At 40.5% G+C, this 15,651-nt stretch overlaps 1 protein-coding gene across 9 annotated transcripts in view; it reads left to right on the top strand.

Moving 5' to 3' along the window:
• Positions 1–15,651, top strand: part of CLEC16A (C-type lectin domain containing 16A) — a 177,988-nt gene that overhangs the window by 107,141 nt on the left and 55,196 nt on the right. For all 9 annotated transcript variants that reach the window (XM_050966410.1, XM_050966413.1, XM_050966412.1 and 6 more), the window contains exon 19: positions 15,243–15,394. In XM_050966410.1, the coding sequence (XP_050822367.1) occupies positions 15,243–15,394 (152 nt within the window). The remainder of the gene's footprint in view (positions 1–15,242; positions 15,395–15,651) is intronic.

Genomic DNA, 15,651 nt, shown 5'->3' with positions numbered 1-15,651 from the left:
AACCATTGTGTGTGTGTGTGTGTGTGTGTGTGTGTAAAACTGATCTGGATTTTATTCTGCTTGCACATTATAAATGTGATCAAGTCATGAACATTTGTACCTAAGCTTTAAGTTCTGTTATCAGTTTCTCTTTATCCCTTAGGATAAGGTCTAATATAGAATTCCCGTGTGTTAGCTGCAACACCTCTTGAAATAAGAAATTGTAATCTATAATGTTTAGAAATTCCAAGTACTGGCAGCATGAGGCTTGCAGCATAGGTTGCTCAAACTGAAGTCCTCCATGATCCTTTTTTCCCCTACACATTATAGATGGGTGCATAAGAAAGGGTCATCCTGTTCCCTAGTGTGATTTGGTGGTCTGTAGCAGACACCAACTTGTGCTCCATCTTATGTTTTATCTGTTAGGACATTGATCCATAAGCATTCAAGATCATTTTCTTCTGAGTTATCAATGACTCAAACAAGTATTGCCATTTTTGACATAAAGTGCCACTGGATCCTTCCTAAATACTTTATGACCATTGATGTTAATTAACATTCCAGTCATTTGAATCATCCCACCAGATTTCAGTAATTCCAACTAGATCGTATTTATGCTTATAAATGAGCAATTCCAATGCCTCTTGTCTGTTACTGAGGCTGCTAGCATTATTGTATAGGCAATTCCAGAATTCCTTTCCTTCATGATGTTCTTCATTACTTTTGTTCTGAGAGAGACTGCAGCTCTGTTTCACGCCAGTGTCCACTATGAACTACTCTGTCTGGTTGTTCACCCTTACAGAGCACTTTACATCTCTATACGTGCCCTTAATGATGATTACGACTTTAGTTGGGATTTTAAATGAAAGAAATGCATGTTTCTCATTCTAGTGGATGAGTTATCACTTACAAAAGCAGTGCTGCTAATGTTTGTAGTAAACTCAGACCAATTCATATCTATAATCTTACTGTAAATTATTACTCTTAATATACCGACATGTTGCTGTCTTTCAGTGATGCCAACTCCCCCCCTTTCCTATTTCATACCTGATGACTTGTGAGAGAACCCGTTTTTATCTTTTAAAAAAGTTTGTTCATGTATGAGTTCCACTGCAGGTGTAGGTGCACCCAGTGCACTTGAATCAGACATTTGCCAGCTGTACTATTAGAGAGCACAGGTGCCTCTGCTCTCCTTGTGCACTCTGCCAAGGCCATAAAAGGGACATGTCTGGTGCTGCTGCTGCCACCCTCTAAGGTCTTTCTCAACCGCCACCTGTGATGAGAGTCGGAGCTCCCCATAAGTGTTTGCTTTGGTTAGCCAGCGTTTTCAGAAAAGCTAATGAGAAAAATGGCCCCTTCTTTAGGACTACAGGAGCTCATTCAAGAAAATCTGCACAATATTTTGCAAACCCCTGCTCTGAAAGGGGTTCCCTTCCCATTAACAAAGCCTGGGTGGAGCTGGCAAAACCCCTCTGGCAGACCCCGGCGTCTGTACCACCTGTAGCCAAGAGTCTGGATAGATGCTACCAAGTCCCTCTAAAGGACTTTGCTTATTTTTTCATATATCTGGTCCCTGACTATTGGTGGTCATGACTGCCAGTCAGCACTCCCAGCAGTCTCATCCCAAAGCCTTTCCTAAAGAGAAAGAGATCAAGAGATTGGATGTATGTGGAGGAAGGCGTACTGCACAGCTGCTGCTTAAATGAGGTTTTCTAACTATCAGGTTCTCCTGTTCAACTATAATTGTATTAATTTCACAGCATTAGCCAAGTTAGCAGACAGACTACTAGAGAAGAATAGGGAACAGTTTATAGATCTTGTCTTTCAGAAGGGCACCTCATGGCATAAACATCCCTCCAGGCAGCTGTTGACACAGTTGATACAATTTCCTAGTCCATGGCCACAGCCCTGAGATGTTCTTGGCTGCAGCTGTCTAGAATTCTAGAGGAGCTGCGAAATACAATCAAAGATTTGCCATTTGAGGGGTCTAAGCTGTTCTTTCGAAATACTGATGATACCATAGATACCCTAAAAGACTGTCAGGCAACTTTGAGGATTTCAGGGGTTTACACCCCAAGTTCAAAGAGGATGCAATATAGACCTTAGCCCTAGTACAGATGGCATTTCCATCAGCAATTCCAGGACTCTAAGAGAAGATCTAGGTATTCTCAGTGTCACCAGATGGCTTCGTTTCAGCCAGACCATGTCACCAGACATTGACAACCTCTGAGTAGTCATTTTGACTGTCTCCTGAAGGACTGTATACCAGTCTCACCACCTACCCCACCTTTTGGTAGATTCCTATTGCTTATTTACAGCACTTGAAATTAAACAACATTGGACAAGTGGGTGCTCCGCACTGTAAAGAAGGGATGTGTTGTTTAGTAAACATCCCTCCCTTTCCCCAACTCAATATCCCTGTCCCTTTTCAGGGACATGTCTCACAAGACCATGATACTTCAAGAAGTACAGTCTCTGCAGAAATTAGGAGGTTTCTTGTCATCACAAAAGTAAAGGATTCTATTTCTGTTACTTTCTAATTCCCATTTTAGACCATAGGAAGTTGAACAGCTTTATCAAGAAAATCAAATTCAAGGTGATTATCCTCGCTTCCATTACCCCTTCACTGAAAGGTGGAGATTGGTGTGCTGCCCTAGATTTGCAGGACACACACTTCTACATGCCAGTATGTACTGGCTATAGGAGGTAGCTATGCGTTAGGGCAAGGGACACCCACATTGGCCCCAAGGGTCTTCACAAAATGTATGGCGGAAGTAGTGACCTACCTGTGCTGTCTAGATATCCAGATTTTCCCTTACGTGGACAATTGGCTATTCCACGGAGCCTCAAGCATCCAAATACATAGCAGCATCCTCATTATCAGGCAGAAGTTACTTCGTTTGGACCAGAAACTGAATTTAGACAAATTAATGTTACAGCTAACACAGCATATAACATTCTCAGCAGCAGACCTCATTGTCATAACCACAACGGCTTATCTTCTGATGGAGAGGTTTCAGTCCATAGTTGCACTGTCTATTGACCTTAAGCACACAAGCTCAAACTATAACCATATTATTTTTAAGCCTTGTGAGTTTTCAGCTCACTTATGCTTCCAGAATTTTTCTTATACAAAGATCTTCCTGCTTTCTTCAATTAGTTTTCCAGTGTGCAATAGTTTGACTGTGGTGGTGGGTGGGGTGATTGCTGCCTCTTTCTTTGACTCCCTCAGCTGTTTACAAGGCAGTTTGAGTTTCGCTTCTTATGCTTTTGTAAACCCAATAGATTTCCCCTTTTGAATACCAAGTGCCCTATTACCTATAACTCTCTGTGTCTTACCTCTTCCATCTTGCCTTCAATGTGCTAACCTACAGGCTTTCTTCCAGTGTGCTCCAACATGTGGAGTTGGGTGAAACTGCATAACCTGCAATCACTTTTTCTGACATCTTCTGGAATGGCCCCCCAAGAGTTTCTCTTTGTCCTTGCGATATGGGTGTAGCTGAGAAAGCTATGTTCAAGGCAATGGTAGATACATGGCATGGTTTCCATGAAAATTCAGCAAGGCTGTGTCCTGTCACCATTGTTGAGTTTTGATAGGTTGATAAGTTTTGAGGAGACAGATGTTTGTGATCTTCATCTGAACACTATATTTTGCTTCAAGATCGCCAATACGCTGATGCCTTTGCCTTATTGGCTCAGTTTGGGTCACCGTAACTGATGGCTGATCTGTTCGGGCAAGAAGCAGTGAACGTCAGTCTTGCTAATCTGAATAAAATAGCTGTATTCAGATTAATATAAGTCCCTGGCCATTGCAGTCAAGTGGCAGATTGACATTTGATTCTCATCATCTTCATCAGCTGCTCCATATTAAGTGTTGGGACAAGATCAACAATGAGGATAGTCATAGTCAAACCTTGCCACCTCCATCTTGGCAACTTTCTTGGTACTGATATATTAACATGAATATAAGCCATACTGGTCAGACAAAAGGTCCATCTAACCCAGTATCCTGTCTTCTGCCAGTGGCCAATGCTAGGTGCCCCAGAAGGAATGAACAAAACAGGTAATCATCAAGTGCTCCATCCCCTGTCGCTCATTCCCAGCTTCTGGCAAACAAAGGTAAGGGACACAGTCCCTGCCCATCCTGGCTAATAGTCATTGATGGACCTATCCTCCATGAGTTTATCTAGTTCTTTTTGGAACTCTGTTATAGTCTTGCCCTTCGCAACATCCTCTGGCAAAGAGTTCCACAGGTTGACTGTGCATTGTGTGAAAAAATACTTCCTTTTGTTTGTTTTAAATCTGCTGCCTATTGATTTCATTTGGTGACCCCTAGTTCTTGTGTTGCAAGGAGGAGTAAATAACACTTCCTTTTTTACTTTCTTCACTCCAGTCATGATTTTATAGACCTCTATCATATTCCCCCTTAGTCATCTCTTTTCCAAGCTGAAAAGTCCCAGTCTTATTAATCTCTCTGTTCTATATCTCTACTCATTTTTGTTGCCCCTTTCTGAACTATATCCAATTCCAGTACATCTTTTTTTTTTTTAAATGGAGCAACCACATCTCTATGCAATATTCAAGATGTGGGTGTACCATGGATTTCTATAGAGGCAATATGATATTTTATCTCATTATCTATCCCTTTCTTAATGATGCCCACCATTCTGTTTGATTTTTTGATTGCCACTGCACATTGAGTGGATGTTTTCAGGGAACTATCCACAAAGACTCAAGACCTTTGTCTTGAGTGGTAACAGCTAATTTCGACCCCACCATTGTATATATATAATTGCGATTGTTTTCCAGTGTGCATTACTTTGCATTTATCAACATGAAAGACCAGTGAACTATGAAGTACATTTTCCAAGGAATACCACTGCATGGTCAGTGATCACTTGGTCACCAAAAGCTTCAGTGTCACAATAAGATTGCCAGTGATGGGTATAGACCTAACATTCAGCCAAAACATCTTAAGAATCTAGCTAGAGAGAAATCCAGGGTGGTGTTCAGCCTTCAAGAAGGCTATGTCCCTTTCGGATTTGTCATTATGGCAGTAATGAGTACATAATAGCCAAGTGATTGTACCACCAGTTTCAGGTGGGTTTGTACTCTGCACAGCTCAGTTGTGCCTCTGCTGCCAGTGCTACCGTGGCTACCCAGCTATTTATACTGGCACTCTTGATGAGAGCTAGCACGAGTATTTGTACCTGCACAGAGGAATCACATCCCTACCTCACAATGCAGATATAACCTCTGGAAACACTTTGAGGGAAAAAATGTGCAGTCAGTAGATAGTATGTGCTCATTACTGTCATAATCACAAATCCCATTTGTGTATATGTTCAGGGGAATCCCATATCTAGCTCCGAGTGTAGACATAGCCTTAGAGGCTGGTGGGTGTTAAGGGTATAAACATCTGCATCAAATCCCAAGTCTCTTGTCCATGTGAGCCATTACTTGCTGTTTCTTGTTTTATTTCTCTGTAGAACGTCCATTTCTTGTTTAGCTTGGGTTTATCTTGCTATTGCAAGTTTTGGCTAGTGTTTTTTTTAAATGTAAAATTATTGTCAAGTTACTGTGCTTGTCTGGCATACAGATATAAAGTGCTTGCCTATCCACATCACTGAGATAAAATGATAAAATAAAATGATATAAAATGCATCATAAAAAGGTAATATATCTATTCACATCCTATTAAACAAAGAGGAGGAGGGGGATATCAAGTTGTACCTACCAAATCCCCAGTCCAACAGTTAATATTTGTTAAATGCATTAGATGAGTGGCTCTCATATATAAAACACAAAGTACTTGGTGTGGTACCACCTTTTGTAATTCTAATCAGAGTCATTGCAACGAATTCTTTCTGGTGCTATAAAATGGTCTATGTACCAATAACAGTTCACATACAGCAGTTTGAGAATTGCTGTGTTAGAACACCACCACATTCTGAGTATCTGTTTCTTCACAGAGAATGTACAGCATGGTTAGTGGCTGTGCAAGCTTTACCCTACAAACATAAGCTATATTCAGGAATGCCTTTTTCTAATGTTCACTTGATTCCTGGCCTCAGTGTGGATGCTGCCAGTAAGGCTGGTAGTTCTGGTGGGGTATTTTATTATTAGATTTACATAGTATCAATCTTCGTATTTTAAAGATATCTGATATACGAACTGCAGGATAAACAGGGATCATTTCCATTCACCTGTGAAATGGGGTCAAATTTGGCAAGTGTTAAATGGCACATAGTACTGCTCCCTAACAGTTTATGATAGGAAGCTATCCAGTTGGAACTGGAAGGGAAATGTAAGTAGTTGGAAAAGAAATATAATTTGGTAGAATATAATAACCTAAGTTGGAATTTGACCAGAAAACTTGAGTAAAAAGTGTCTGCAAAAAGCTAACCTGCAATTGTCAGCTCACTACACCCAGGCGACTAAACACTTGGGATGTGACAAATTCCATTAGTTCGAGAACTGGTGTATCATTGGAGCTGGTGATTATTGTAAATAGTGCACTTGATCTGGAATACATCGCTCAACCTAGAAATTCTTTCAACTAAATGCATTTGAGTTTCTGACATACAGACAGATCATTCTATGATCGGTTTGTAGCATAGATGAAAATATTCTCAAGTTAATTCACTGGAACTGTTTCAAGCAAAAGACAATGAAAATATATTTATAGCTAGGTAAACCAAGTGATTAAGCCAATCAAAAAAGCAGATTGGCCAGACGATGAGGAGGACAGCATGGCATCTGCACACCAGTGGGGGAGAATTGTCTGTGGTATGCACTTCAAAGGAATACATTTCAAAAGTTTACTAGACTATAAAAAGGCGGGGAGAGAACCACTTAATTATACATCACTTAAAGGACAAAGAGGGGAACAGCACCCTCAGATTCTGTAAACAGTGGATCCTCCTGCCTCAGGGGCTAGAAATGCTGAGAGTTTGATGTAAGAGAGAAAGCTGCTTAGGCTAAGATTGTAGTTTGCTGAAGTTTAGTTTGAGACATTAGAAAGTGTCATTTTTGTTTCATGTGTAACCATGTTTGTCGTCTTTCTTTTGCTTAATATCACTTATGTTTATGCTCTTCATTAATGAACTTATCTGTAGTTTTACAATAAACCATCTCAGTGTTGTTATAGAATCATAGAATATCAGGGTTGGAAGGGACACTTCAGGAGGTCATCTAGTCCAACCGCCTGCTCAAAGCAGGACCAATCCCCAGACAGATTTTTGCCCCAGATCCCTAAATGGTCCCCTCAGGGATTGAACTCAAAACCCTGAGTTTAGCAGGCCAATGCTAAAACCACTGAGCTATCCCTCCTTCCATTATATAAGGTGTGCATCCTCTATTGAGCCAATGGGCTGGTCTATATTCTGTCTGTTTGGAGACAGCAGACTTGGTTAATTTCTGTGAGTGTCCAGTAAGAGGAACTGGACACAGCAGAGACACACCTCTGGGGAACTCGGGTTCAATGAATGTTACCTGCAAGGAAAGTTTTAGACTGGCCGAGTCTGGAGGAGTTTGCTGATGAGATGGACAGACTGGTGTGGCAGGAGCTATCACATAGTTTAAGCTCCAGCAAAGCTCTCTTGTTGAGGAAGAGGGTTAACACAGTTGCTTGTGGTTCAGGGCTCCCTGAGGGAAGCATGTCACCTCTTTAGCGTCCTGCTCCTTATCCACTATATACACAAGAAATACTAGACCTGTTATGTCCAAGGGAACAAGGTATGCACCAGGCTGAATGATTCAACTCAGGATGAGTGCTCTGTATAACACAACAGCACTGAGATGTATTTATCATGAAAACAACAATAAGTTTGACTAAAGATTCAAAAAATAATGCAAATGGATAATGGGAACAGGGTTACACGTAAATGAAAATCATAACACAACAGGCTAACTTTCATCTAAAGAAGTTTCTCCCCAATACCCTTTGCAGCATTTCAGTCAAGCCTGATAGAGATTACATTTTCATGAATGTAAACATACTGTCCGTTTCCTTTCCGGGCATGGGATAAAAGGGAGTCCTCTTGCTTTCTTCTTGTATCCCCAGAGTTCATCTGCCCTCTGGGATAGTAAAAATCACTGTCACTTGTTTTTCCCAAGTCCCGCTTCTTCCCTGTTGATGTCACGTCCCTCTGACTTCCTGTGTAAATAGGGCTTCCATTTTGTTGGCTGCTAATATTTATTTTACATGCTGACCAAGAGCTAGGTGAATAAACATCTGGCAGAAAACCAGTTTATCAGCTCTGCTTTGATACAAACTTTAGCAAAATATTTTCAGTATATCTCCACGTCTCCTTATATAGTATCTGTACATACATGTTATGACATTAATGACCAATGTGACCCTGGCTTAATAGTCTTCGAACCAGATTGTATGTACCAGAATCAGGATATTCTTGTAAACTCCTTCTCAGTTAACACTGAGAGATTCATGTGTTACAGCTTGTCTATGGTGAGATTTTTTTCTTAAAATGTCTGTGTTGCATTACTCCTGGAGCAGGTCCACCAATGGTATCAATAGAGGGACTTTTAGCATAGAGAGAGCACAAGTGTCTCTACCACCATGTTTTCTAATCTCACTCTGATCAATTCTAGATGTCACAGTAGCAACTATAGACAAATGTTGGCATGATACCTTCAGTTATTGCTACCCTCGTGAAGCTGCCCTGTCGGTATTGCAGCCGTGTGAAAATTTACTCTGATCAATTCTAGATGTCACAGTAGCAACTATAGACAAATGTTGGCACGATACCTTCAGTTATTGCTACCCTCGTGAAGCTGCCCTGTCGGTATTGGAGCCGTGTGAAAATTTAAACACCAGTTCAGTGTAGACTGTTATTGAAATATCTGACTATGAAAGGCTGAGCTAAGCAGGCTGTGGCAATTTGGAGCTTACAAACATTCTGTTCCTTTCAAATCAAAGAACGTGATGTGGTCTAGTAGCATATTTTATAAATTGTTCAAGAAATCTAATTTTTATTTAAACATCACTTATTGGCTCAACCTCAACAGGAGAGTGCATCCTTTTTAGCATGCGGTAAGAGTAAGAGTACAAAAGTATTCTAAATGCTTTCCTGAGATGACCAATTTCAGTTTCAGAACAAAACCAACAATGTACCAGTGTATTTGCATCTCGGTGAAAATATTGCTAACTTCCTTTCTCTATGTAAATACCATGAAATAGGCTGTTGGTGATTTGAGAATCTACCACTCTTGATAAATTCTGAGAGGCAACATGTCAGAGACTAGCAAGCCTTGGAGATAACAGAACCTAGCTTGGGGATGTCTGATGGGGCTGATAAGAGAAAACAATCATATTTTAGTTTGATAGTATTTTTCTAAAAAATCAGTACTTTGTCAGAGTTTTATGCAAAGCCTGTGATAAGATATTAAGGGCCAGATTAAAAAGAAATGCTGTTCAATTCTCCTATTGCTGAAGCTTGATATGGGCTCCAAAACCATATTTATTAACTTGTGTGTGTCTTCCTGACGTACTTCATTCTCCAGGCTGCCTACTCCACTCCTTTTACAAAGATTTTATTTAGAACATGTACAGCATTGTCAACAGCAGTACATGCTTCTCCATGCTGTCCTGTCAAAGTTGAAACTGCCAACAAGCATGTCAGTCATGATGGTAGCTCGGGGGGGAGGGGTATTCAGTAATCAACTTTCTTGACATAGGGCCCATTTCTCCCCAGATCCCAATAATCGATTTGATCAGCATCACAAAGCCTTGAATATTTCTTTACAACCTAAAGCAATGAAAATCTCTGTCCCATACACTTTTTTTTCTTTCCTATCAAGGTCAAGTATTCTGCCAGCCTCTCAAAACATACACGAATTTATATAGGCTTATTGATAGGAAAATCCATGGATGTAATAAATTTCAGTTTTAAGGCCAGAAGAGACTATTATATCATTTAGTTAGATCTCTTGTAGTCAGATCTATGTACCCCTGTATTGAGCCCAGTGTCTTTATATTAAATCATATCAATCCTCAGGACCCTAAACTGTTATGCGCTGCAGGAGAGACTGATATGCCACCAAAGTTCGAGATTCCTGAAAAGGCAGAGAATTAACTAGGAGTGAGATGCTAGCAAGTTCTCTACACCCCAGGTGATAGAGGAAGGCAAAAAACTCCAAAGGTCACAACCAAACTGGCCTAGGGGAAAATTCCTTGCTCACCCTGAATCTGGTAATTAATTGGACTCTAAGCACATGAGCAATACATACCAGTGAGGTATGTGAAAGAAGATTCTCTGAAGCAACTCAGCCCTGGCATACCATGTCTGGTGGGCAATATCTGATGTTTCAGAGGAAGACAAACACCCTCCTTCCTTCTAAATATCTGGCCAATCATTCATGGGAAAGGGAAATCCTTCCTGATCTTTGCAGATAACCATCTGAAGTCCTGAACCGTGAGATTTGATTAGTCATTGTCTTACTGCAGAGCTGCAAGCATTATGAGCATGTTGAGGCAATGTAGGCAGTCCTGTTCTCCCCATGGCCTATGCAGGCAGAGGATAAACAGGGAGACCCACATATTCCTTTAGATTCTAGATTATTCATAGCCAGAAGGGACCATTGCTATCATGCAGACTAACCTCCTGTATAACACAGGTCATAGAACTACCTTGAATTAACTTGTGTCTGAACTAGAGAATATATTTTAGAAAAACATCCTATGTTGAGGTAACATAACCTCCTTACTCCTGCTCAAGATTCCCCTGTTTGTACATCCAAGGATCACATTAGCCCTTCTGGCTACTGAGAGCTCATGTACAGCTGATTATCCTTTGACCCAAGTCTTTTTCAGGGTTTTTTCTTTCCAGGATAGAATCCCTCGTCCTATAAGTATGCCCTGCACTCTGTTCCTAGATGTATGCCAATATAAAAATACATACTGTTTTGTTGTACCCAGTTTACCACTTCCCCAAAATTTGTGTCATCTGCCAACTTCATTGCAATTGTCTTCTTCCAGGTCACTGATAAAAATGTTATATACCACAAGACCAAGAACTAATTTTTGCAGGGCCCCCAAGAAACATACCTGCTTGATTCCCCCCATTTACAATTACAATTTGAGACTTAAATGTTAGTGAATGTTAATCAATTTAATGTGTGCTATGTTAATTTTGTATAATTCTAGTTTCTTAGTCAAAATGTTTTGCTGTACCAAGTCAAATGTCATACCAAAGTCTACATATGCAACATCAACACTATTAGCTTTATCACCCAATCTTTTTTAATCTCATATTAAAAAAATTCCAATTAGCTTGATGAGATCTGTTTTCCATAAGCTCATGTTGAATAGCATTAATTATAGTACCGCTTTTAATTCTTAATCAATTCTAGTATCAGCTTTTCCATTATTTTGCCTGGGGTCAATGTTAGACTGGCCTGTAACTGCCCAGGTTATCCAGTTTTCTCTCTCTAAATATTGGCACATTAGCTTCCAGTTCTCTGGACTGAACTTCCCCAGTGTTCTAAAAATTATTGAAAATCAACAGTAGTGGTCCAGAGAGCTCCTTGGCTAGTTGTTTTAAAATCTTGGATGCAGGTTAGCTGGACCTGCTGATCTGAGAGTGTCTAATAGCTGCTGTATCAGATCTTTCTGAGTTACTACTGGAATGGAAAGTATTTCATCATGATATGAATGCATTGTCCAGCCTTTTTCCCGAGCACAGAACAGAAATATTTATTGAATGCTTTTATCTTTTGGTGGGAGGTATTAACAGTTTTATCATCTCAATCTAGTAAGAGGCTAATACCATTGTTAGGATTCTGTTTGTTCATAATATACTTCTTATCCTTGTCCTTGCTACAGTTCCTAGCTTCTTATAACTGATACATTTTTTTATTATTTACAATATACGTAAAGGGCTTGTGAGAACTCTTTACTTAAAATTAAGGGTCACCAATCTGGAAATGTTGAGCACTGGCCCAGAAGGTTGAGTCGTTAATCAAATCTGGCCCATTATCTTGAACCTTGAATAGTTATAAGAAAAAGAATAAGACACTGTTTTATGCATAAAACCACTGTAATACCTCTGGTTTACTTTGAAACTAAAAATACAACGTAACTAGATTAAGACTAAGGTTATCAATTATTTTATATTTTAGCTATATTGTCTCAATTTCACAGCACTAATAAAAGTGCCAAAATCATCTGGGAGTGTACTTTATGAAATTATCTTTGTCTCATGTAACTGGAACGTCAAGTGACATTCCATATTATCTTACCTCGGTCTCTAATACCGAGCTTACTTGGTGTTTAATTCTTCTGAGCTTTTGTGTATCTAATCAACTTCTTAGTAGCAGTGAAGACACTTCAGGTGGTACATAGGTTAGTTGTACTTCCCTTGAGCATAGAGAGCTTTTCAGTTATATGTTCTATTGCTTCAACTTAAACACGATCACATCCATAAGTACATTATCTGTCTCATTTTAATTTTTCAGCTACTTCATATAGTTGGCTTAATGCATGTCAGAAGTGAAAATAAAATAGATTTTTATAGTTTTTAAAATAAGACTAACACTCATACCATTCTAATTGTTCAAGTTTCCAAATGTTGTACATATTGTGATCTGGTGGTGTTCTCTAACATACATTGAGGGACAAGATATTAGTGGAAAAGAACCACGAGACCATTTCACTTCTCTTCAAATGCAGAAATAGTCAGAGACAGAGGGAGAATGAATTGACTTGTGTGTACTCCGTTATCTTGGAGTTCAGCTGCTGGAACTAGTGGGAACTGCTTAAACTTACTGTAATATTTTCTCCCATTTACCAGGAATTATTGTATAGCCATCCCCAAGGAATTCATATTAAACAATTATTGCAGTACTGTTTTAGAGTAAATTTTTCAAAAGCTCCTAAGTCACTAGATTACATTTTCAAAAGTGACATGGAAGCTTACAAAAATGTTATCCTTAAGCTTGACGTTTGTCTAGATTTGTGAATTCCATGTTGCGGTGTTTTGGTTTTAGGCAGTATGCTCAATATGCTTATTCACACCAGACATCTACAGTTACATAGTAATCATCTGTACTCTGTAATCTTTCTCCTAGTCATTTGTCTAGTAGTTCTGATTCTCTGGACAGCCCATGGAATGAAACTGTGCTTGTTAGTATCCTCACCCCTGTTTTGTTTTGTTTTTGTTTTGTTGTTGCAATCATGTTGCATGTGTTGCAGGGACACTAAAGAAATGCAGGATGCTTCTTGAGATGTTAGAATGGGGCCACTAATATATTATTAACAAAGTTTTGAACTTTACTTTTATGAATAAAATGAAACAAATTGTAATTAGTCCAAAATGTAAGTACATGTGACCTCAGTGATTGCCATATTTGGGATCAGGAAGGAATTTTCTCCTGGGTCAAATTGGCAGAGACCCTGGAGGATTTCACCTTCCTCTGCCGTATGGATCACTGATAGGTTTAAACTACTGTAAATGATGGATTATCTGTAACTTCAGGTCTTTAAATCATGATTTGAGGACTTCAGTAACTCAATCAGAATTTAAGGATCTATTATGGGAGGGGTGGGTGAGGTTCTGTGGTCTGCAATGTGCAGGAGATCAGATTAGATGATCACGATGGTCCCTTCTGACCTTAAAGTCTGTGAGTCTACGAGAATCTGTGTCAAGATATTGCCATAAAGTTTCAAAGAGCCAAAAAAAACCAAAGTGTAGACACTGAATTGGGAGTGACAATGTGGCTCCCTTTTGATAAAAATAATTTAGCTACCTAGATTAGAAACCAGTGTTTTGTGATGAAAGACACTTTTCTTTTGTTACTGTAAACCCTGTCCTTATCAAACCAATTTCAGCATATTTGTGAATTATCTGAAAAAATATGAGGTTTAGGGGGAAAAGTAGCAAAAAACTACAGAATGGGAGAAGAAAACAGCACATCCAGAAAGTGAGGAAAGTTAACCTTTACAGCAGGGGTGGTCAAACTATGGCCTGTGAGCCACATCCGGCTTGTCAGACCTTTTAATCCGCCCTCAGCTCCAGCCAGGGAGCAAGGTTGAGGGCTAGCCCCTCTCCACGTGGCTCCCGGGAAGCAGGTGGCATGACTCCCCCTCCAGCTCCTAGGTAGTATGCGGAGGCGTGGCCAGGGAGCTCTACGTGCTGCCTAGTCTGCAGATTCCGCCCCCAGAGCTCCCACTGGCCACAGCTCCTGGCCAACAGGAGCTGCAGGAGCAACGCCTGCAGACAGGGGAGCGCACTCAGAGCCACCTGGCTGTGCCTCCACATAGAAGCTGGAGGGGGGACATTCTTCTGAGCGGCTTGATTGTAAGCGCTGCCTGGAGCCTGTACTCCTGAGCCCCCTCCCACACACCTCAATCCCCTGCCCCACCCCGATCTCCCTCCGCACCCTTCGATCCCAGCCTGGAGCCCCCTCCGGTACCCCAAACTCCTCACCTCCCCTCCGTGCTCCAACAGCCTGCCGCAGCCCTGATCCCCCTCCCACCCTCCAAATCCACCAGTGATAGCCTGGAGCACCCTCCTGCATCCCAAACCCCTCATCTCCAGCCCCACCCCACAGCCGGAGCCCTCCGCACCTCAATCCTCAGCCCGGAGCCCCCTCCTTACCCTGAATTCCTCATTTCTGGCCCCACCCCAGAGCCCACTTACCCCCAGATGCACTCCTCCCCCAATTTCTTGAGCATTCAGGGGCCCGCTATACCATTTTCATACCCCGCATTGGCCCTCAGGCCAAAAAGTTTGCCCACCCCTGCTCTACAGGCTAGTCTATTCAACCAACTGATGCCAGTGGTGTGGTCTCTCACCCTGGGAACTGGTAGGAGTGGAAGGAAAACTGGAAGGGGTACTTGGATATACAAACAAGGAATTGCAAAAACAAATAAATTCATAGCTTTGAGTTCAGAGGGATATATCAGCACTAACCAGTTAAAGTTCAGCCCTGAAATGATGAGTGTAACAAAAAAAGCCTAGTAAACTAAAACCCTGAACCAGTTAAATAACACACTGTTTGTATTCAAAGCATTCTTGACAAAATAAGTCCTCATCCAATGTATATCTGGAATTAATTGTGAATGAGCATGATAAAATGACTCTGAATGTGAAGAGGAAACGACTATCTGAAATGTGTCAAGATAACTTAGGTTTCTAATGCAAAGCATATGCCTTGAAAAATATTGAAATTCCTAACAAAATAAGCTATTGCAGAAGTTAACAGTCATAGCTGCCTATCTTAACTATTTTTTTTCTCTTTAGATAACAGCGATTTAATTGCTTGTACAGTGATTACAAAAGATGGAGGTCAGGTCCAGAGATTTCTGGCTGTGGATATTTACCAGATGAGTTTAGTTGAGCCAGATGTTGCCAGACTGGGCTGGGGAGTTGTTAAATTTGCAGGCCTTTTGCAGGTAAGATATCTGTTAACCTGAAGATTTGTTTTCCAGCTGAAAACTCTACTAATTGAAAAACTGCGTAATCAAATTTAGTGTTGGTTTTACCAGTGTATGTTTTAGATCAATAGCATACCTCCCTATTTTCTGTGTACTTAGTATCCTTTCTAATTCTATCTTCTGTTAAATTGCTTTATGCTGTCTCCAGCTTTCCAAAGAAGTTCTTTAAAAGTTCACTAGCAGGACACTTGCAAAAGAAGTAATTTTCCCATACA

The sequence above is a fragment of the Gopherus flavomarginatus genome, chromosome 9, assembly GCF_025201925.1.
Source record: "Gopherus flavomarginatus isolate rGopFla2 chromosome 9, rGopFla2.mat.asm, whole genome shotgun sequence".
In the NCBI taxonomy this organism is placed as follows: Eukaryota; Metazoa; Chordata; order Testudines; family Testudinidae; genus Gopherus; species Gopherus flavomarginatus.
This window is presented reverse-complemented; position numbering and strand designations above follow the sequence as displayed.